Below are 22,989 nucleotides of genomic sequence, written 5' to 3'. Positions count from 1 at the left end.
GGAAAGAAATAACTGTCAGGCAGGAAATCAGTTTCCTTATCCAAAATTCACCAAGGTGATGATCAGGACGAAATATGGTTTCCTGGATATTCTACTCTAAGCTGGATTCTTTAATCCCTCCTGAAAGAGAGAAGCATGTAAAGGATGGGAAGTGGAAAAATTCCCAAACTCGGACTGCCTACTTGAAACAGAACTAGGTAAGAGATGGTTAGTAAAATATCTGATAATTATAGGAGTTGATAAAGACAAGGTCTCATTTCTATTTGATACATTTTTTGACATCTGCATTCATTTATATGCACACACAATCTTTCGCCTGTTTTGATATGGTGGAAATAGTTCGTTCTTGTAATCTGTATTCCTTGTCCTTATTTTTGCCTGTAGCCTTGTTAACATTAATAAACATGTTTATTTCCCCCACCTTGTGTATGTTGCTGATAATTTTAAGGAACAATGGAAAAAGAAGCTAAGGAAGGTGTCCAAATAAGCCGAACCTGCAGACATGGCAAGTAAATAAATGGGCCCAGCCTGCCAGGGTGCCGATCCCTGATCTACATTCTTCTTGGGTTTTTTTATAATTTTGCACAACTCTGTTAATTAACTTCTTGAATGCAATGCGTTCATCTTTAGTGACTTCTTGTGTGTCCGGTACTTCCATTCCTTCAACTGATATGCTCATTCGTTTATTCACATGATCAGGCAAAAGGCAACTTCTTTCAGAACACAAAATTCTATTCAAAAGAACACTCAGTTGTAGCTGTTGTGACTGGGAGTAGCAAGAGATGAATTCCAAGTTCAGGTCGAGCCACTAGTGATGATAAAAAAAAGAAGTTGAAGTCAAATCTTCATTCATTTGTTGTATGATATTCCACTCTGTGTTCAAATTCTCTATTCTGTCCTGAGCCCATGGCAGCCCCATTTCTAGTAGTGCCTCACTCCACTCAACTGTCGGTGTTTTTATAGGACAGGGATCTGTAAAAGCTACGTAGAGGTTGACTAGAATCTAGAAGTCGCTGTTGTAGATTTTTAAGAATCAAGTCTGTGTACTGTTTCAGTTGTCTTAGCAAATGTTTCTTGTCCTCTTTACTTAAGGATTCAATATAAGTGTCTTCATTAGTCAACTTCTGGACTGAAGTCTTTGCTGCTTCACGTACTTTTTCAATGGATAGCTCTCTGATTGATCCAAATGTAGCTTCTATTGCTGGACAAAGATCTACTACCATTGTAGCAGATGCCTGGATGGTACTGTTTAATGACCCAAGTGGTTTCAACAGTAGACTTACAAGAGATAGAATGGCAATAATCTTCTCTGAACATAATAGCAAAAGTAATCCACCAGCCTCACTACTTAGATCCATGTTATCTTGGTAGATGCTTTCCAAAGCCAGTAATAACAGCTGGAGTAATTTTAAGACAACAGCCAACGATTGCTCATGAGAAAGCCAGAGGGTTTTCCCGGGTTGGACTAATTTGAACTTCAGTCCCAGTGTATCTTCTTTATTTTCCAAGATATTTGGTCTTTTTGGACTCTTGCTGAAAAAAGAATATAATGAAGACATTACATTTATAGCTTTTAAAATGTCTTTTGAAGAGTCTGCAGCTTGTACTGGTGCTAGTTAGAGTACAAGACTTCTGCAGCATGTATAGGATAGTTTAGGGCTTCATTTTTCTCTGAGCAAAGCTTGTACTCAAGCATGTCTTCCAGAGAAGTTTGTAGCTCTATCAAATGCACAAGCAGCCATCTGTTTGGGGTCCAGTTGACAAACATTTAACTCTTCTAAGATGTGGGTTGTCACAGATGTAGCTGATGTATCTTCTATAACTTGAACATCTAGAAATGTATTTACTGACCTCAAGATAATGTACACAATAACTTGATGTCCATTTGTATCAGTGCATTCATCAGCCAGGTATGCAGATTTTTTGAATGTGGGGAGAAAGTTCTTCACTTTTTCAACTTTTGAGTCTTTCACTGTTGCACCACATGCTTCTAGCCAGAAAGATAGTGAGCATTTGCTGGTCTTGTTTGGAACTAGTATTCAAACTTCAGAATGAACAAGTGACAATGCACTTAATGTTGGCCTCCAGTTTGTAGTGTGGTGTCTCTTGCTTAAATAGAAAGTATGATGCCATATTTGTTTGCATGAACTATGTTGTGTCTCCAGCATTCTTAACAGCCTCACTAACACTCACGGGTGTTGCCCTTGCTCAGTGGAGACTGAGTTCAGAGGTGCTTTCACATGAGTTCACCTCCCAGGTGGGGGGCAATAAGGCACCTTGCTCATTCCATCATCTGCTCAATGTTTGCTCGGGCCACTGTTGTTCATTGTGCCACCGTTCACTCCATCGCTCTATTGTCAATAGTCCTGTGCGATCACCTTCTGCTGCCACCTGCCACTGTGATCTCTACAAGTTGGTCTCTTGAGGTTCCATCCAGCTATGAATGATTTGAGCTGAGCTCTCAGTGGGGAACCTTGCTGCTAGTGCAGACTGGGTCATCACTTCCACAGAAATACTGTCCCACAGCTGGTCTAACCACTTAGACCTGATTATCAGTGATTTCAGCTGTAGTGGTCACTCAGTAAAACAAAAGACTCTCTATGGAGCCTAATCAGCTCTGTCTTTAAACAGTGGAGAGGGGCAGGTCAAATAGTACTTGTGACTTAGGCATTTCACACACACACCCCCACATTCAAGTGATTTGTAACCCAACCCCAGCCAAAATCTATCAGTTGGGCAACACAGCTCTGTTTGCTGGATAGCTAAGGGTTAATGTCTCTTTCATCTATAAAGGGTTAACAAACAGTGATCTGCAAACACCTGACCAGAGGACCAATCAGGAGACAAAATACTTTCAAATCTCGTGGAGGGAAGCCTTTGTTTGTGGGTTTTGGGTTTGGCTTTTCTCTCTGGGACCTGGATGGGACTAGAGGTGCAGTCAGGTTTCTGCCAATCTCCCTGCTACAGTCTCTTATCTATTCAGAATTGTAAGTAAGAAAAGGCAGTCATAGTCTTTTGTTTTTTTTTCATTTGCATATGTGTACTTGCTGGAAGTAGCTTAAATTGTGTTTCTGCTGGAGAAAGTTTCTTTCTATTGTTTATAGTTAAAAGACCCTGTAACTTTTTACCATCTAAAGTGCAGAGATAAACCTTTTACTTTTTTCTTTCTTTTTTATTAAAAGTTTTGCTTTTAAGGCCTGTGTGAATTTTTTCTCCTAGTTAAGGTTCAAGGGAATTGGTGGGGAGAAGGGAACGATAATTTTCTCTTTGTGTTAGATTCACGCAACTTGAATCTGTACGGCCTCTGGGTGAGGGGGAAGGTAACACTCCTCTGGGTGTGGTGATTCAAGAAGTTGAATCAGGCGATCTCCTAGTGTTCCCAGGGCGGGAAGGGGCTGGGAGGAAGAAGGGAGGGGGAAGGGAATGGTTTATTTCCCTTTGTTGTGAGATTCAAGGAATTTGGGTCTTGGGACCCCCAGGGAAGGTTTTGGGGGAGACCAGAGTCTATCAGGCACTCTACTCTAAGTCCTGATTGGTGGCAGCCTATCAGATCTAAACTGGTAATTAAGCTTAGGGGAATTCATGCTAGTACCCATATTTTGGATGCTAAGGTCCAGAATTGGGAATTATACTTGACAGCTGGATACCTAGGTAGATTAGGTGTGAATGTAAATACAATCTGGTCCTGAAGCCTTTCCCCCAGCCCCTAGCTCATCACTAGCTGTCAGTGAGAGCTCATTTAGACTTCGCTTACAATCATAATTTGAAATTATTAGGTTGGCCAACATCACCAAAATGAATGCACTGACATTGTCATAAAAAACAGTTGTATAAGGAAGCTAGTCTATGTTCATACTTTCCAAATCTATTATACTTTTTCAGATACACGTATTTTATCATACACTTTATATGTTATAAAAATGCATGTATTAATGTTTCAATTTCAATTCAAATTTCTGAACAATCACTAAATTGGCAACACTGCACGTAACTAGTTCACAAAACTGGGGGGGTGGGGGGAGTGTTGGGGAAATTCAGGGAGGGTGTAGGCAAATCCCTACGTTCAACCCAAATGGGGGTAACTCTCTGGCAAGAATACCACCTCTTTTCCCCCTCTCCTCCATCCCTTCAAAAAGGAAAATTACCAAATTGCTCTTTACTGATGGTTTGATGGTCTGCTAAATGAGGAGTGACATGCTACAGCTACAGGCTGTAGCTGGTTGGCTCATTGTCCTTATAAAACTACCTGTGGCTGGCTTGATGTGCTTGAATCACCCACTGTGTCTGATCAGGATGGCAAATAAATTTGTGCGAGTGCTCCACTGAAGCCAGCATTTCAGCTTTGGAAGGCCAAAAGCAACTAGGGATTGAGTTCCCATAGCTCAAGGGGGAGGCCTGATATCTACCATGCTGGGAAGCTGGTAAACGATATTCCCTGCTACTTTCACTCATCACTGCTAGAGTCTAGCACTGTGATATTGTTCTACAATGAAGCACACTTTTGAAACAAACAAAACAACTAACAAAATCATCCAAAGCCCAAGATTTGGTGGTGATGGGGGACTTCAACTATCCAGATATATGTTGGGAAAATAACACCGCGGGGCACAGACTATCCAATAAGTTCCTGGACTGCATTGCAGACAACTTTTTATTTCGGAAAGTTGAAAAAGCTACTAGGGGAAAGCTGTTCTAGACTTGATTTTAACAAATAGGGAGGAACTCGTTGAGAGTTTGAAAGTAGAAGGAAGCTTGGGTGAAAATGATCATGAAATCATAGAGTTTGCAATTCTAAGGAAGGGTAGAAGGGAGTACAGCAAAATAGAGACAATGGATTTCAGGAAGGCGGATTTTGGTAAGCTCAGAGAGCTGATAGGTAAGGTCCCATGGGAATCAAGACTGAGGGGAAAAACAACTGAGGAGAGTTGGCAGTTTTTCAAAGGGACGCTATTAAGGGCCCAAAAGCAAGCTATTCCGATGGTTAGGAAAGATAGAAAATGTGGCAAAAGACCACCTTGGCTTAACCACGAGATCTTGCATGACCTACAAAATAAAAAGGCGTCATATAAAAAATGGAAACTAGGTCAGATCACAAAGGACGAATATAGGCAAATAACACAGGAATGCAGAGGCAAGATTAGAAAGGCAAAGGCACAAAGTGAGCTCAAACTAGCTATGGGAATAAAGGGAAACAAGAAGACTTTTTATCAATACATTAGAAGCAAGAGGAAGACCAAGGACAGGGTAGGCCCACTGCTCAGTGAGGAGGGGGAAACAGTAACTGGAGACTTGGAAATGGCAGAGATGCTTAATGACTTCTTTGTTTCGGTCTTCACTGAGAAGTCTGAAGGAATGTCTAGTATAGTGAATGCTTACAGGAAGAGGGTAGGTTTAGAAGATAAAATAAAAAAAGAGCAAGTAAAAAATCACTTAGAAAAGTTAGATGCCTGCAAGTCACCAGGGCCTGATGAAATGCATCCTAGAATACTCAAGGAGTTAATAGAGGAGGTATCTGAGCCTCTAGCTATTATCTTTGGGAAATCATGGGAGACGGGGGAGATTCCAGAAGACTGGAAGGGGGCAAATATAGTGCCCATCTATAAAAAGGGAAATAAAAACAACCCAGGAAACTACAGACCAGTTAGTTTAACTTCTGTGCCAGGGAAGATAATGGAGCAGGTAATTAAAGAAATCATCTGCAAACACTTGGAAGGTGGTAAGGTGATAAGGAATAGCCAGCATGGATTTGTAAAGAACAAATTGTGTCAAACTAATCTGATAACATTCTTTGATAGGATAACGAGCCTTGTGGATAAGGGAGAAGGGTGGATGTGATATACCTAGACTTTAGTAAAGCATTTGATACGGTCTCGCATGATATTCTTATAGATAAACTAGGAAAGTACAATTTAGATGGGGCTACTATAAGGTGGGTGCATAACTGGCTGGATAACCGTACTCAGAGAGTAGTTATTAATGGCTCCCAATCCTGCTGGAAAGGTATAACAAGTGGGGTTCCGCAGGGGTCTGTTTTGGGACCGGCTCTGTTCAATATCTTCATCAACGATTTAGATGTTGGCATAGAAAGTACGCTTGTTAAGTTTGCGGACGATACCAAACTGGGAGGGATTGCAACTGCTTTGGAGGACAGGGTCAAAATTCAAAATGATCTGGACAAATTGGAGAAATGGTCTGAAGTAAACAGGATGAAGTTCAATAAAGATAAATGCAAAGTGCTCCACTTAGGAAGGAACAATCAGTTTCACACATACAGAATGGGAAGAGACTGTCTAGGAAGGAGTATGGCAGAAAGAGATCTAGCGGGTCATAGTAGACCACAAGCTTAATATGAGTCAACAGTGTGATACTGTTGCAAAAAAAGCAAACGTGATTCTGGGATGCATTAACAGGTGTGTTGTAAACAAGACACAAGAAGTCATTCTTCCGCTTTACTCTGCGCTGGTTAGGCCTTGACTGGAGTATTGTGTCCAGTTCTGGGCACCGCATTTCAAGAAAGATGTGGAGAAATTGGAGAGGGTCCAGAGAAGAGCAACAAGAATGATTAAAGGTCTTGAGAACATGACCTATGAAGGAAGGCTGAAGGAATTGGGTTTGTTTAGTTTGGAAAAGAGAAGACTGAGAGGGGACATGATAGCAGTTTTCAGGTGTCTAAAAGGGTGTCATCAGGAGGAGGGAGAAAACTTGTTCACCTTAGCCTCCAATGATAGAACAAGAAGCAATGGGCTTAAACTGCAGCAAGGGAGATTTAGGTTGGACATTAGGAAAAAGTTCCTAACTGTCAGGGTAGTTAAACACTGGAATAGATTGCCTAGGGAAGTTGTGGAATCTCCATCTCTGGAGATATTTAAGAGTAGGTTAGATAAATGTCTATTAGGGATGGTCTAGACAGTATTTGGTCCTGCCATGAGGGCAGGGGACTGGACTCGATGACCTCTCGAGGTCCCTTCCAGTCCTAGAGTCTATGAGTCTATGAAATAAACTAAATGTTGTGTGCTCATGTACTGTATAAGCTTCCATAGAATCAAAACATCCTGTCATAGCCACAGGGCCACCTCTCTCTCATTGCAGAAACTGGACCTGATCCAAGTTAAGTCTATAGTGAAATGTCTGTTGATCTCATGGCAGCATCAGCTGACACACTTTTGGCAAGTCTTTAAGCTTTCTCATTAGTGTAGCATTTGCTCTGAAACATGCTGTAAAAAAACAACTGTCAGTTGAATTTTCCCTAATTGTGTGTAAAGACTGCACAAATAAACTAATGGAACTGCCTATTTGCATGCTTGCATGGAAGTTAGAGGAGGGCTTCTGGCATGGATCAAAAGGTATGCAACAGCGAAGGTTTGAGTAAGAAATTGATTTAACAATAATTTTTGTGTCCATGTTGCTATGAGGATAGAATGGTCTAGTGCAGTGTTTTTCAACCTTTTTGATATCACGGATAGGCTTGCTGCCTTCATAAACCGTGTCAGGGAGATCCATGGACCTGCTGTTGAGAAACAGTGTGCTAGTGCTCAGTCAGAACAGAGGACTGGGATGTAAGAACTGAATTTTAATTCTTTTTTGCCACTGCTGTAACCTTGGGCAAATTGTTTAATCTCTAGTAGTTTTCTTATCTAGAAAATGGGGATAATAATCTTATCTACTTTAGGGATTTGGTGAGAAGTATTTTGATGTTTGAAGACTAAGATAGTTATGGATGATAACTCAGAACTCTGTGTTATCAGGTTGTCTCCCCTGTAAGACACTACTGCCTCCTTTTGCTTCTGCTGAGAAGTCATAGTCCTGTATTTATATTACCAGCCTCTTGGGATGGAAATGCATCTTATAAATAGTATGTAGGTGTAGTCAATGTCTTTTAAAATGCAGATAGCTGTGCTTATATGCAAATAAAAGGAATTAGCCCCTCTTTAGACAACAGTTACCAAACGTCAACACAACATTATTTACTGAAGTTATGAAATAGACTAAACCAGTGCTTCTCAAAGTCGGTCCGCTGCTTGTTCAGGGACAGTCCCTGGTGATCTGGGCTGGTTTGTTTACCTGCCACATCCGCAGGTTTGGCCAAACGCAGCTCCCACTGGCTGTGGTTCGCCACTCCAGGCCAATGGGGGCTGTGGGAAAGGCGGGCAGCACGTTCCTCGGCCTGTGCTGCTTCCCGCAGCCCCCATTGGCCTGGAGCGGCGAACCACGGCCAGTGGGAGCTGCGATTGGGTGAACCTGTAGACGCGGCAGCTAAACAAACCGACCTGGCCCACCAGGAGCTTTCCCTGAACAAGTGGCATCCCAACTTTAAGAAGCACGGGACTAAACAATCCCTGAGAGGGATTTTATCACTCCCCTCTCCCATCCTTGCAAACCTAGGTTGGGTGAAAGTTCACACTAAATGGTAACTTTAAACTAACCAGTCACCTAATCTGGCTCCTAAAATCAGAGAAGGATGCTTAAACTAGTGAAAAATTAATGGGCCTAAGGAGCAGGTTTCCTGAGTTTTGTTCCCTGACAGTGCCTCTTGCTCTGGGCTTGAGCAAATCATCTAACCCAGTAGCCCTCAACCTTTCCACAGTACTGCAGCTTTTCCGGAGTCTGATTTGTCTTGCGAACCCCCAACTTTTACCTCACTTCAAAACCAGACATAAAAATACACATGATTATAGAAAAACACCCCCCACAGAGCACACAGTTACAGAAAAATTGTTTGCTTTCTCAATTTCTCAAGGTCCCTTCCACTCCTTGAATCTGTGAATATAATTATAAACTAAAGCAATTGGAATATAAATATTGTACTTTCACTTCAGTGTAGGGTCTATAGAGCTGTATAAACAAGTCATTGGATGAAAGTTTAGTTTGCCCTGATGTGCTAGTGCTTTTTATGTAGCCGGTTGTAAAACAAGGCCAAAAGCTAGATGCGGTGATGTGCCCCCTGTGTCCCCCCGGTTGAGAACCAGTGATACAGCCCTTCTGCCTCCCTTTCTCCATCGGTAACGGAGTAACCGCCCCGCTTCACTGGTCTGTCTATGTCATGTTTGCAAAGCGGGGGTGCTGGAAAGCACTCGCCTCCCTGCTAAACGTTGAACACACCCGCTACAGGCCGGCCTAGCACCATGGCCGCGGTCACCCGAGACCTCTGCTGGAGCAACAGGGCCGGGAGCGGCTGTGAATGGCGGGGACAGGCTGCCACCTGTTGGCGGGAATCCTGCTGAGGTGAGAGGAGCTGAGGGCTGCCCGTGAGGGGCCTGTGCGGTGGGAGGCCGGGGCCTGAGTACCTCGGGCGCTGTAGGCAGGGATGCGACGGGGCACTCGTGCGCCGTGAGCGGGAGTGACTGACCCCTGAGTCTCCGTTGAAGTCCAGACCTTACGGATCCTTTGCCCGAACCCAAGATGGCGGCCGAGGCCATGCTGCCCAGGCCCAAGATGGCGACTTCAGAGCTGGGTCTGCAGCTTTTACCCCGGTAGCGGAAGCGATTGAGGAGCCGGCCGGAAGCGGTGGTTGTCAGTGGAGACGCAGGCCGGCTGGCTTCGTTCTTTCTCCCGCCCGAGGATGCGGGTTCTCCTCTCTCCCGGGTGGAGACTCCGGCAGCTGCTCTGGGTGACTTGGCTGAGCGGGAGCTTCCTGGCAGGTGAGGGCACGGGGGAGAGGCCACGGAGCAGGCCGAGGTAACCAGGGTGATCCGCCAGCCCTGCTCGCTCTTGCTCCCGTTCGCCACCGCCCTGTGTGTGTGCGGAGGTGTCTTTGTCTCCACCATCCCCGGGGCTGACCCAGGTTTTAGGGTCACGGTGCTGGTACCAGCTCTCTTCCGTTGCTCTCTGTCAGGGAGGAGGGTCGCACAGCGCTGCTGCCGGCCCCAGGCTGGCTCCCGTCTTGCCTGCTCCTCTAAGCTTCACAATGACCCTCGTGAGTAAACGGGCAGGAGGAGAGGACGGGACACGTTCATCTTCCAGCTGCCCTCTGCCGTGGTGGTTATCGCTCCTCCCTCTGACCCTCACTTCCATGAAAACTGCTGATCCCTTGAAAAAAAAAACCAGCCTGAAAGAAGCTAAAGCTACAGCTGAACGCAGGTGCTAAATATTGTTACTTTTATAGGAGCAGCAGCAGAGGAAAATGCTGACCCACGCTCTGAAACTGCCCGACCTCTTAGCACAGAAGGTGGTTCTGCCCTTACTGGAGAGCTTCAGGCGCCAGTGCAGTACAAGACTGCAGAAATTGCTGATGCAATGCTGGGTAGTGGGGTTCCTGCTGATCAGTCTGTGGTGTTGTCAGTGATTCCGGGAGAAGCAAAGGACAGGCACATGTCTGAATTTGATATTGGCACCTGCGATGCAGCAGTAGAAGATGCTGAATGTAGTGTGGGGACTAGCCTTGCTTCTCACTTATCACAGTCTGGTTCCCATGTTCAAGAACAAGCAGGAGACTCAAATGTAGTGCTAGAGGCTGTGCCTGCTTCACCAGCTGAGGAATCTAATAGCACAGACAACATGAAAACTCCCAAAGTGAACTGTGAGGAAAGAAATATTACCGGGATCAGAAACTTCACGCTACAAATCCTGAATGTTTCGCAAGTAAGTAGGAAATCATTCTGTTTGCTACTTTCTATGTCTATCTTGATACCTGGGTAGGTGTTACACAAATAGAGTTTTTACCCAAATGCTACATATATAATCCTTCCAGTATTTGCCCTTGTGAGTTTAGTGGCACAAAAAGGATAACTTAAAACAAATGTTTAGTGTGCTGGTGGGAGGGGAGTTAGTATACAGGGAAGTGCACTTTCCATATTGTTTTGAAATACAGAAATAGCAAGATATTCAATTCCGCTATGTGCCATGCCTATGTTCCCCAAAGTCTAAAGAATCTCCCGGAACCCATTATGACTTGTGCCAGCTTGCCTGCAGCACTTTTTTCCTTCCCTCAGGAATGCTTTGCAGCACTTGTTTCCACTAAATTCTAATTTAGATGGCTTTACTTAAAGAGAGGGTAGAAAATAAAATAAAAAGAAACATTTCAGATAAATACTACTATGAATTACAGCTGGTAGGAAAATGGAAACTTTTCACAAATTTTGGTTGAAATTGTATTTTTGATATTTCTGACCATCTCTATTAAGTATTGAAAATAACTGAGACACCTTTAAAAGTCCTTCAACTGATGCATAGTTTGAAAAGCAACTTGTCTTGTTAAAATCTCATTAAGGCATTCTTGTTCCCAGGAGGCTACTGCAAGTCTCTTTCTCCTTTGTTAGCTCCCAGCTTTGTCTTAAACACTGGTTTAAGTATTTGAGATATTACATCACCCCAGACCAAAGTATAGGGTAGCAGAACCAGTTTGAGTCTGGTTCATACAACAGAAGCTTCTCTCTGTTCCCCCAAATGCTGGGGAGATAAAGGGAGTCAGAAGGGAACACGGGCCTGGGCACAGTTTATTTGAGTAAGTTTAGCTTACCAGGTCCTTGCTTGCCTTCCTTCCTACCCTTCCACAAGCCATCCTTGCCTGTGATTCCCCAGCCTGATCAGTTCTCTGTCCTATGACCAAGTAACTTCCTTTCGTATCCTTGTTCATCTCCCACTTTCTCCTCTGCCCTTCACTTTTCTTGCTTTAGGAACAGCTCCACTACCTTTTTATCCCACAAATTAGCTTCTTGGCCCTGCTAAGGCTTGGAATTCCCCTATTAGAGAAGAAATGAAGTGGTAGATATCCTAACTTTCCCTTCAGAGCTGTCAGCCCCACTTCCTGACAAACAGGATTCAGCTCCTACATCACACATCTGCAGCCAGGGAGTAGGCTTCTTAGGTAAGGGAGGAAAGAATGAAAAAATGCCTTTTTTACTTAGTAATAATCCCCAAAGTATTATTTGTCTGCCAAGGAGATTTTTACATTTGAAAAATACGGTTAGGATTAAAATCAGTCTGACTACATTTTATTCGTTGGATGTTCATGTACTGTTGCAATACTGCTAAAAACAGACTTCTGACTGAAATGCTAACTCAAATTTGCTTATGATGGTACTACAGTGTTCTCCTGAAATTAATCTGTTACCAGAGTATTATGCAATGATATGTAATAGAACCCTTTAAAATATTTGGCCCCTTCTTTTTAAATCAGCATGTTTTCTTTCACAGGACTTGATGGAGTTTTTAAACCCAAACAGCAGTGACTGTACATTAGTCTTGTTTTATACACCTTGGTGTCGCTTCTCTGCCAATCTGGCCCCTCATTTTAATTCTTTGCCCCGAGCATTTCCAACTCTAAACTTCCTGGCATTGGATGCATCTCAGCATAGCAGGTAACTTGCAATAAATACACTTCACCTTATAAAGCTTCACATGCTACAGTATTAGCACTTTGTTTCTGATTCTGACAAACCTTATGCTTTTAAAATGTATTGATGGAGTAATATGTACTCTCTGAGTAAATTAGAGTTCTCTGCCCCCCTGAGTCTGCCTTTACTTCCTTTAGCTTTTCTTCAGGCAATTTTCTCCCTCATTCATCTTTTAATAATGAAGTTAATATTTTCTTAAATGTTCAAGTGAACACCTTGCTCTTCAAGATGAGGGATTAATAGCACTGGCTAATATTTGACCTAGTGTAGATTGATGCCAGGCTCAGCTAATTCATCTAAATCTTGACATGCAAATTCATTTCTGGGTTTCTTCTGAGCAGAGACTGTAAAATATGCTACATCCTTTTCTCTGACCACAGTGCATCCTCAAAGGACAAGAACAAGACCCTTGTGCCCTAAGACAGGATTGAAACATGGGTCTCCAGAATGAAAGTTAATGCACTAACCCACTGTAGAATTTTATATTGCCTAAATTCACTAGTGAAACATTCCCTAATGCCATAAGAAAATAGTTGTGCCCTTGTTCTTGTTATTGAGTTCAATTCAATGTTAATTTAGTAAAGCAGACTTTTCCTTCTTCTATTGTGACCTCATTTCTTACCTACTTATTTCCTTCAGTTTATCAACCAGATTTGGAACTGTGGCTGTTCCTAATATCCTTCTTTTCCAAGGAGCCAAACCCATGGCCAGATTTAATCATACAGACCGAACCCTGGAAATGCTGAAAGCATTCATTTTCAATCAGACAGGTATGTGGGCTAAACTTGATGCAGAGCTATGAAGGTCAGGATCAGGTATAGCCTCAAACTGACTTCTCCCTTTTTTTAAGAGGCTATATTAGAGCCTTCCTGCTGCCAGGAACAGAGCCTTAGGAAGTTCCTGTTCAGTCACCATAGCACTGAGTGGAATTTCAGGACAAGGTAGAAGCAAACAGCCCAGCTATCGAAAGCTGTTTTGATGGTGTTTGGGGGGCTTGGTGCTCAGGCAGACAGTGTAAGTAGGAGGATCAAGCACTTCTCCACTCCTGAAGTCCTGGATTAATTGGGAATAGTTCTGGACAGATATTAGTACTACCCTTATCTCTGCATTCCAGGAGGGGAAAGGATCAGACTCCTATGCCCATTGTTGTAGGATAGGCAAAAGGTAGGGGACATGGCAGCCTCAGTTCTTATGTTGGTGGGGACATAGGAGGAGCACAGAGAGCCCTGAATAGTTTTCCTGTAGCTGGGAATCAGCTGTCCAGGCTGATCTCCATGGGCTGACTTTACCCAGCCCCCTTCTCTCTTCCCACAACATAGTTAGCCTTATGAGAGTAGAAGAAAGAACATGCACTAGTGTTGTGACAGATTAATGGAGGAGACTGCTAAATTGTTATTAAAGCAGGATTACCTTTACTGTTGTTGTAGATTCCCTGACTGGTACTTCTACCAAAGATTACACTGGGAATGCGGAGAATAAAACTCTTCTAATGACACAGTACTAAGGAAATATGTATTAAGATACTTTGACAGTTTGAAAATGGAAAACTGACTTTTAGCATAGGTCACTGAAAACAGATCTGTGCTGCTCTACTGTCTAAAACTCATGGGCAGATACCCTGTAGTTATATCGTAAAATCCAGGGGACTATATGAACCAGAGTTGTGTTAAGTCCTATAGCACAAGTTGCTTAATTTGGAGATGAGAATACAGTTCCTACAATGAACTAATGACCCATAGATTTAAAAAAATTGCTATTGCTAGCAGCTTTTATCACTGGTTTCTTCTTTCAGGAATAGAAGCTAAGAATGATGTGGTGGTAACTGAGGAAGACCGAGCAGGCCCTCTACCGAGTGTCCTGACAAAAGGAATAGATTGGTTGCTTTTATTCTCTTTATTGTTTCTGGTTAGTTTTATTATGTATGCTACCATTCAGACTGAGAGCATTCGTTGGCTAATACCGGGACAAGAGCAGGAGCATCAGGAATAAGTGAGATCATGACGGGAGAACAGACTTCATGCCTACAGATAAAGCAGGAATTTATATGAACTGAAATTGCATAAACTTGTACAGTGAATCAGATGGTTGTAATTTATAATCTTATTAGTTAAAAATCACTTTTGTTCATTAACTACTGTATGTGTAAAGTCAAACTGCTGGTAATTAAGTAAACAAATACAAAAAAGTTCAGTAGAAGGGTTTTTATTTATTTATTTAGGAAGTATTAACAGGCTTACGAATCCTTGCTGTGTAAATATCAGAAAACAATTATTATGAAGATTGTTTTTTAATAAACTGACTTTTTTAGAAATAATGTTAATTTTGTTACAAAATTTTACTTTGAACTTGTAGTAATCAGTAGTATCATACAGTGGGACCTTGAAATATTGCAGATGATCTTTATAGGAAAAGTAAGAGTTCTGCAGCCAGCGGTACTGCTTTGGCAGCAGTAATATACAACCACTTCCATTATTTTGGAACTGAGGGATCTCAGCCTTTTAATGTGTTTTTCCTTTTCAAGACCCATGACTACAAATTAAAACTACATACATGGATTGATGCTGTGTATTGTAGAAAACTACAGAGATTACTAGTAATAGGTGTAGGCCTACATGGAAGATATTCATGTTATTGCAGGAAGGGAGAAGCCAAAATAAAAGGTTAAAGGATATTATATGTCCTTAAATAAAGGCATCCAGCATTTTAAACAGAGGTCACTAAACAAATTCAAATTGGTGTTTTTAACTAAGGCAAGACACAGTAACAGTAGAACCTCAGCGTTAGGAACACCAGAGTTACGAACTGACCAGTCAATTGAAATCAAAAGTATGCAATCAGGCAGGCAAGTACCATACAGTTCTGTGTTAAACATAAACTACTAAAAAAAAAAAAAAATAAAGGGAAGGAAACTGTTTCTCTGCTTTGTTTCATTTAAGTTAAAATAGTTAACTTAGAAGAAAATAATTTTTCTTCTGCAGAGTATGCTTTCAAAGTTGTATTATGTCAATGTTCATTTGTAACATTTTGAAAGAACAACCATAATGTTTTGTTCAGAGTTATGAACATTTCAGAGTTATGAACAACTTCCTTTCTTGAGGTGTTCATAACTTGGAGGTTCTATTGTATTTTTAATAAGGTTTTAAAATTGTTTAGTAATATGTTTCACTAATACGTTGTTAAGAGTAGTTATTTCTCCCATCTTATATTTTAATGGTACCTACTGGAGGAAAGACCACTTCCCAAACATCAGTATTAAACTCCTTTGGGTTTGAGGGAAGTATGTTTTGCACTTGCTGGTTAAGTTTAGCAACAACAAAAATCTTCATTTTGCAGCTGCGGAGAGGGTGACCATGTATTACATTTGGCCCTGAGGCTGGATGTTGTTTGATATCCTTGGTTTACCATGCTCTGTGAAGGATCTGCCTTTCCTTTCTAAGGATTGTGCAGAAAAGGCATTTTATTGTGTATTAATTCTTCCTTGCTTCCCTACACAGTTAACCTTCACTTACTACTTGTTTTTCTGTAGCAGGGTTTAATGTAACTTCTCAGGTCAGAATTGACTTCCTTTTCTCTAAGTACTGATTTCTGGCAGGAATAAAAATGGCCATTCAGTATTCCATACAACTTCAAGTATTGATCTCCCATCTAAATGAGCAGTCATGAGACTCGTTTGTATTTACACAAATCTTTGTTCATTGTTAGTTTGAAGGCCTCAGCTGCTGAGTGTATAAATAGTTGATAACTAGAGTAAGCTTATGACTTTTTAGTACTAACAATCTGATTTTATTGACTGTGAGGCTCTAGAATAAGATACACTTTAGCTTTAGCCATACAGAGTCAGATTCTCAGCTGGTGTAAACTTGTGTAGCTCCACTGGCTTTAATGGAACAATGCTGATTTACATCAGCTGAGAATCTGGCCCACTTTTCATTTCCCTTTTGGCTTGCATTATTCCTCACATGGTTAATAGAGATCTGTAGAATACTCTTAAAATTGCTCCATTTCCGCAAAAGACTAAAAGATAAGATTTTCCTTAAGAACCTACACAATTTTATACTACATTGGGGTGCATTTACCCTCCTGGCTGTTGGCATGTGGCTATGTATTTAAAACAGCTAATGAAGTTTTGTCTATGAATATGCACTTAGCTGAAAAATATAAAAGTTAAGAATGTGGACTTGATTTTGTAGCTACCCTTCCCTTTCCACTAAGCAACATTTCTACCCTGAAAAGTGATTTGTAAAAAAGACAGGTCTGTGTTTTATTTCAATTATTCCATAGCAAAGGTGATCATTTTTTTTTTGCATTGTCATTGTTTTAGAATAGAATCATATTTTCCAAGGCCACAATTTATACCAAAATTAAAACTTTTGTAAGCAATCCTTTACAGAACATAAGCCCTATAAAGAATTATAACCCCCCCCTTTTTTTTTTTTAACCATTCCCTGCTCAGTTGGAAAGGCTGCCTTTGCACCTCTAAGAACCTGAACATGAAACCAGCTTCACTGGCCAAACCAAACTGAATGGAAACAGGAACAACCCTCTTGAAGGCTGATGATTAAATGCCTGGCACTCCCTGATTTTGATAATCGAAGCCACTAACAGGTTGTGATAGAGTGACCAGATGTCCTGATTTTATAGGGACAGTCCTGATATTTGGGGCTTTTTCTTATAGAGGTGCCTATTATCCTCCACCCCGTGTCCTGATTTTTCACACTTGCTATCTGCTCACCCTAGCAAGTGTGAAAAATCGGGATGGGGGTAATAGGAGCCAATATAAGAAAAAGACCCCTAAACCAGGACTGTCCCTATAAAATCGGGACATCTAGTCAGTGAGGAGTTCTGCCTGCAGCCACATGCTGCAGCTGGTGGTTCCTGCTCCTTCTAATGCAGCTGCTCTTGACAAGGGTTGGGGTCCCGGGGAGGCTGGGGTTTTGCAGCTAGTGTGACCAGATGTCCCAATTTTGGGGTCTTTTTCTTATATAGGCTCCTATTACCCCCCACACCCTCTCCCGACTTTTCACATTTGCTATCTGGTCACCCTACTTGCAGCAGAGGTGCATGGACCACAGCTGGGGCGGGGGGGTAAGTACCATTCGCTTAGCGCAGGGGAGCTCTGTGCAGATGGCGGGTAAGTACCATTCTTGTCGGGGATTGGGGGAACCCCCGAGGGGTCTTCTGCGGAGGCGCGGGCGCAGAGGAGCCTGTGCCCCTCCCGGGGCCGCGTGACGGGAGGCGCCGCGCTGGGGGTGGCGGCGCAGGCACTGGCTTAGGCCCCTGCCCTGGGCCCTTCGCCCCGCGAGGGGGCGGGGCCGCCGCCGCGCTGAGGCGATGGGAGGCGGCGGGGTCGGGCTGCGGCTGGCGCTGTTCGGGGCGCGTCTGGCAGCGGCTGCGAGTGCGGGGCAGGGCGGCGCGAGACCCGGCCTCAGGAGCCTCTCCGCCATGGTGAGAGGCAGGCGGCTGCCGCCCTCGGGTGCGGGAGGGCGGCTGACCTGGGGAGCTCCCCAGAGATAATGGGGCCAGCGAGCCGCGATCCAGGGGCTGGGCAGACGGGAGTCCCTCGGGGGTGGACAGAGAAAAGCCCGCTAGGAGCAGGAGTCCTGGTCTTCTCCCCTAAGTTCAGCCTAAGGCAAGTCCCGCTCTCTGGGGACCCTGTTCCAGATCTTACTAGTGCTGGATGCGGATGCTTCATAGTGGGATCGTCCCTCTTCTTCCTTCTGTGCTGTGAAAGCGCTAACGGCCTGGATACTGACATGCCCGTCATTAGGGTTCAGAGCCAACGCTGCTGAGATAAATATGGCAGTTCACATCCCCCGGGCTTTTGTTTCCTGGTGTCTGCAGAGTTGGGTGCCTACCTCAGTGTAGTAGTGTTTTGTAATTTTCTTTGCCTTTACGAGGATTTGATGCTTAATTTGTTGTTTTTTTTTTTTAATGAAAATTTTAATTGTGGAGCACAAAATGTAGCTACCATGAAAAAAAGACTTTCCAGTCACAGCATCGCAAATTTGCTTCATTTGTTTCCTGCTAAAGGGCCAGGTTATGTGGGTAAGGGGGTGACTTTCGGGGGGGTCAGATGGGTATGAGCCCCTGAAGGCAGGCAAGAATGACTTGGGGTGAAGGGTGAACAACAGCCTCTCAAAACGTTGCATAATCTGTTTTGAGCAGTTCTAATCCTTGCTGTTTGTATAATGTGCCAGGTGTGATTCACACTGAAACAAATAATTAATTTAAAACTTTCTCCCAACACTTGGCACTTAATTTAACTAAATATTCAAGGGAACGTGGTGGGAGATAAGGGACTCAAATGCGCTTTTCAAATCCTCCCAAACTAAGGAACTAAGAAATTATTATTCTAATCCTTATGTGCTTGATTACCCATCAAAAAACTTTTCCTGCTGGACTGACTGAAAGCTAATGATCTGTCAATGTGAGAAGCAACTTTGGTTCTTCATATCTGTCAAGGTGTGAATGGGTGGGTTATGTGGATTTGGTGCTGGGAAGCACAGGATTTATAATCAGGAGATTTGGGTTTTATTTCTAGCTCTGACACAAATACACAATTTGACCTTGAGCAGGTCACTTGACCTGTCAGAACTTCAGATTATCCATTTTTAAAGTGGGAGTAATACCTGACTCCTAGGGTTGCACAGAAGTGTAATTCACTCATATTTGCGGCCCTGCCTTGGAAGACTCTAAATAAGTGAAAATTATCTTGTGCAGGTTGTCTGAATGTGATTTTCTTGGGCAAACCAGTTGATGGAGCTTTCAGGCTGTGCCCAGTTTATCCATCTAAAACTTGATTGCCCCAGATGCTCTTCACACCCAGCCTGGCCATCCCATCTCCTAATTCCTTTGAATGCAGAGTCTTTTAAAAGCCACTGCGTGAAAAAAAATGTACCAAGTATGCATTAGACAGAATGGTATTCCTTTGATTTAGCAGATTTACTAAAGTTGGGATGCTCCCTGGGCCTAGAAGCCAGGATCCTGAGTAGGAGTATGGTAATTCTTTAGGCATTATCCTGGGCGTAGTTGAATTAGTTCTTTATCTAGTATTGCTAATAAACTAAACTGTATCTTTAAATGTTCATCTAATTGTGGGTTATTGCTGGTTATGTACTGTATGACTTTTAAACCAACTTTTGTACTTTCACATAATTTAAGCACTATACCCAGATGTACAGACACTCTTTTCTTAACCTTTGTATTATATAATTTTAACATTAGCTTTAATAAAAAAAATTAAATCTGTTTCAGTCTTGGATCTACCTCCTCTTCTCTCAGAAGATATGATTATTTACATCCCCTGCATTTCAATCTCTATAGAGCATAGACAGTCTGACATCAAGTAATAGTAATACATAATTCTGCATATATGATTATCTAATAGCCGCCCCCATAGCCCCCAGAACATATTTTATTATAAAGATCTTTGATACAGGATAATGGATGCTTTGGCATCAGACTCCTCTCTTTCTTTCCTGGACTGCTTTCAAATAAAGCTGTTATTTTTTAACTAGCTTAGGGCCCATCATACGACAGAATATAATCAGTAAATCATGGGTCAGTTTTGTATGCTAAGTCTTATGTTTACATTTCAGTGTCCATACTCTGTTTGTTTCTGTTGTACCTTTCCACCTCTTCAGTGGGTTTGCACTGTGCTTCATTGTGTGTTACCACAGATACAGACATGTGAGCATGTTTCTAGAGCAGGGGTCAGCAACCTTCAGAAGTGGTGTGCCAAGTCTTCATCTATTCACTCTAATTTAAGTGAATTAAATTCAATTTAATTACGTGCCAGTAATACATTTTAACATTTTTAGATGGACTCTTTCTGTAAGTCTATAATATATAACTAAACTATTGTTGCATGTAAAGTAAATAAAGTTTTAAAAATATTTAAGAAGTTTCATTTAAAATTAAATTAAAATGCAGAGCCCTTTGTACTGGTAGCCAGGACTCGGGCAGTGTGAGTGCCACTGAAAATCAGCTTGTGTGCCACCTTTGGCACCCGTGCCATAGGTTGCCTACCCCTGTTCTAGAGCCTTGCACCGCCTTAAAGTTGTCTTAAAATAAATCAGCATGTGCTCAGTATACTGCTTTTTACTAAACTTTTTAAGTCAGTGGCAGGTGCATGTATATATGGAGCCAGAACGCAGAACTTGGCTTTTACAACCATTATTTCTAAGCAAAATTTCTTCAGTGTCAAAAGAGCTGGTGTGCACTAAGGACCAGGCCAGTGGCAAACAAAATAAATCTATTTATTAAAATCTGATGATCAGCTCTGAAATGAGTGGATGGACTCTCCGTTAATCCAGTGGGGTTTGGATAAGGCCTCAAGAAAGCAACTGAAATGTCTTAACTGGTTCTAAAAAGTCAGAACACAAAAATCTCCAAGGAAACGAAACAATTTTACCTCCTGGCTGACTATAAACATGATAAATTTCAGGCCAGAGACTATCTGAACATGCTTTATAACAGGCCTAAAGGGAAATTCTAATCAATAAATGTTCTTATAGCAACGCTAATATATATGTTTGTGGAACATTAATTTTATATTAAAGCAAGACACATATTTTTGTTAGTCTCTAAGGTGCCACAAGTACTCCCGTATTTTATAAGAAAGGCTAGATAGACTAAATTGAAATGTTAGTTTTTGGATATTTAAAACTTGTCTGTTAGAATGGGTGAATCCTGTTGAAAACAATTGTTTAATCAGTTGCATTAACTAGATCTGTAGAGTGCTCTTTTTATCCTCACCGTTAGTGAATGTGTTATATTTGGCTTCTTGGAGTTAATTACTAGGTTACAGTAATATGTATATTTCATATTTAAATGATGCATGTGTATTTATCATAACTTTCTGTGCCAATATCATTCAGTAATAAGGAACAATCTTAAAATCTTTCTGCTACTTAATTAGAATTAATTGAATTAACTTCTGATTTGGCATGCAGCACCATCTAGTGGTGAAGTGGTAACTTTATATTTATAATAAAGGTATGTACAAAGATCCAGCACTTATACACATACACAGTAGACTATATTTTCAAAAAAAGTTCACATCAACATTGCCAAATGAGTGTATGATTAAGTGTGAGAACATAGCAGGTAGACTATACATGGTCTGGCACTTCTAGAATGAAGTATCTACACACTTTAAAACCATCAAACTTAAAGTTAGACAGATGCTTAAGTACCTTGCTGAGTCTGAGCCTTTTAGTGGGAGCTCTATTTAGTTGTTACTTCTGATTTGTAATGGTATGAGAGCAGGCCATGCTTCATATCCTTACACAGAACTCCTCAGTGCTGTCTGTGGAGTGCCTTGTGCAAATTGGGGTAGCACATATCCTTAGTGCCGGATTGGCATTGAAAAGAAAAACAGAGAGAAACTTTTTTATAAATAGTTACTGAACTCAAATAATAACAATTTTGCTTTTTGTTTTTTAAACTTTCTTCTTAGGAAATACAGGGTACAATAATTATACATAATACACAGTGATTTCTGGTATAATCTGTGCTTTTCTAATTTAAATTTGGTCATGCTTAGTATTTTTCAGGTGATATTCCCTTTTTAACTTCAACTAATTACTGTACATTACATTTAACTTTAAGATTTAAATGAGGGAAAATGGCAAAATTGGATTGTCATCAAATATTTCAAGCTTCACAGTATCTGGATAATTCACATAGGCCTAGTATAAATGAAAGTAATAATACTACTGGACAAAGGTATTCTTGAGTCCCTATTTCATCCCAGCAAAAGAGTAAAAAATCCTTATATGCAAGCACATAAGCAAAGTTAGTTCACCAAAATAGTTATGTTTCATGGCTCAGTTAACTGGCAAGTGATGGTGTTCTGTTAAATTATAAAGTGGAATAAAACCGCATAGTAAATTTTCCACTTCTGTTGTCCTGAAGGATTATATTTTTGAAATACATAAATCATAATTTCAGCACATAATTTTCTTGTTGTGTAAAGAAATGAGAGGACATTAACCCTAGTTCTGGAATGTATTTTTTTTCTTTATAGTCTTCACAGTCTCACTGGTTGACAACAGAGGAAAGGACCCAAGTTTTACTTGAGCTCAAAGCTTCAGGATGGTCTGAGTTGGGAGAGAGAGATGCCATCTACAAAGAGTTCAATTTCAAAACTTTTAATCAGGTAACTATTGCTATATATTATCCTAATATAAAAGGAAATATAATTATCCTGGTTTGTATTGTGTTCCTAGTGAAGGGATGTTCACATCCACAAATCTAGGAGTATTTGGGACCAAATCCTGTTTGCTTTCCTCATGTCAGTAGTGTCGCTGAAGTTATTGGGCCAGATTCTAATCTCAGTTACCCAGGGGTAATTCATTGACTTTATTGGCATTGTTTGACGGTAAGGCAAGCAGAATTTTGAAAAGTACAGATATTTACCAAGCCAAACTTGGGGAAAAATGTGAACAGAAGTGTCATAAAACTCACCTTTTATACTGGAAGGGAGAGTTATGGTACTGTCTTGAATGAATTGCAGTAGACACTCTGTGAGGCTGCCTTTTGTAGATTATATACCCTGTTGGGCTTGAATTTTAAGTCAAAATCCTGGGCCATGCTGTGTCATCAATTTTAAAGAATTTTTAAATTTGAAATCCAAGATGAAACCTGCTTTGAA

The 22,989-nt window shown here is 41.5% G+C and overlaps 2 protein-coding genes across 3 annotated transcripts in view; both read left to right on the top strand.

The window, feature by feature from the left end:
- Positions 1–9,464: 9,464 nt before the first annotated feature.
- On the top strand, positions 9,465–14,648 carry TXNDC15 (thioredoxin domain containing 15). Its single transcript, XM_050962454.1, has 5 exons — positions 9,465–9,638; positions 10,103–10,578; positions 12,133–12,296; positions 12,972–13,102; positions 14,125–14,648. The coding sequence occupies exons 1-5, from the start codon at positions 9,560–9,562 to the stop codon at positions 14,319–14,321; spliced, it is 1,047 nt and encodes a 348-aa protein (XP_050818411.1). The 5' UTR covers positions 9,465–9,559; the 3' UTR covers positions 14,322–14,648.
- Positions 14,649–17,662: 3,014 nt separating this feature from the next.
- Positions 17,663–22,989, top strand: part of PCBD2 (pterin-4 alpha-carbinolamine dehydratase 2) — a 33,625-nt gene continuing 28,298 nt past the window's right edge. Inside the window, exons 1-2 of one of the 2 annotated variants that reach the window (XM_050962464.1) lie at positions 17,663–17,777; positions 22,363–22,494. In XM_050962464.1, the coding sequence (XP_050818421.1) occupies positions 17,664–17,777; positions 22,363–22,494 (246 nt within the window). In that variant the 5' untranslated portion in view covers position 17,663. Of the gene's footprint in view, positions 17,778–22,362; positions 22,495–22,989 lie in introns of those variants that run through there. The other variant, XM_050962465.1, reaches the window with a different exon arrangement.

Source organism: Gopherus flavomarginatus, chromosome 7 (genome assembly GCF_025201925.1).
Source record: "Gopherus flavomarginatus isolate rGopFla2 chromosome 7, rGopFla2.mat.asm, whole genome shotgun sequence".
NCBI classification, from domain to species: domain Eukaryota; kingdom Metazoa; phylum Chordata; order Testudines; family Testudinidae; genus Gopherus; species Gopherus flavomarginatus.
This window is presented reverse-complemented; position numbering and strand designations above follow the sequence as displayed.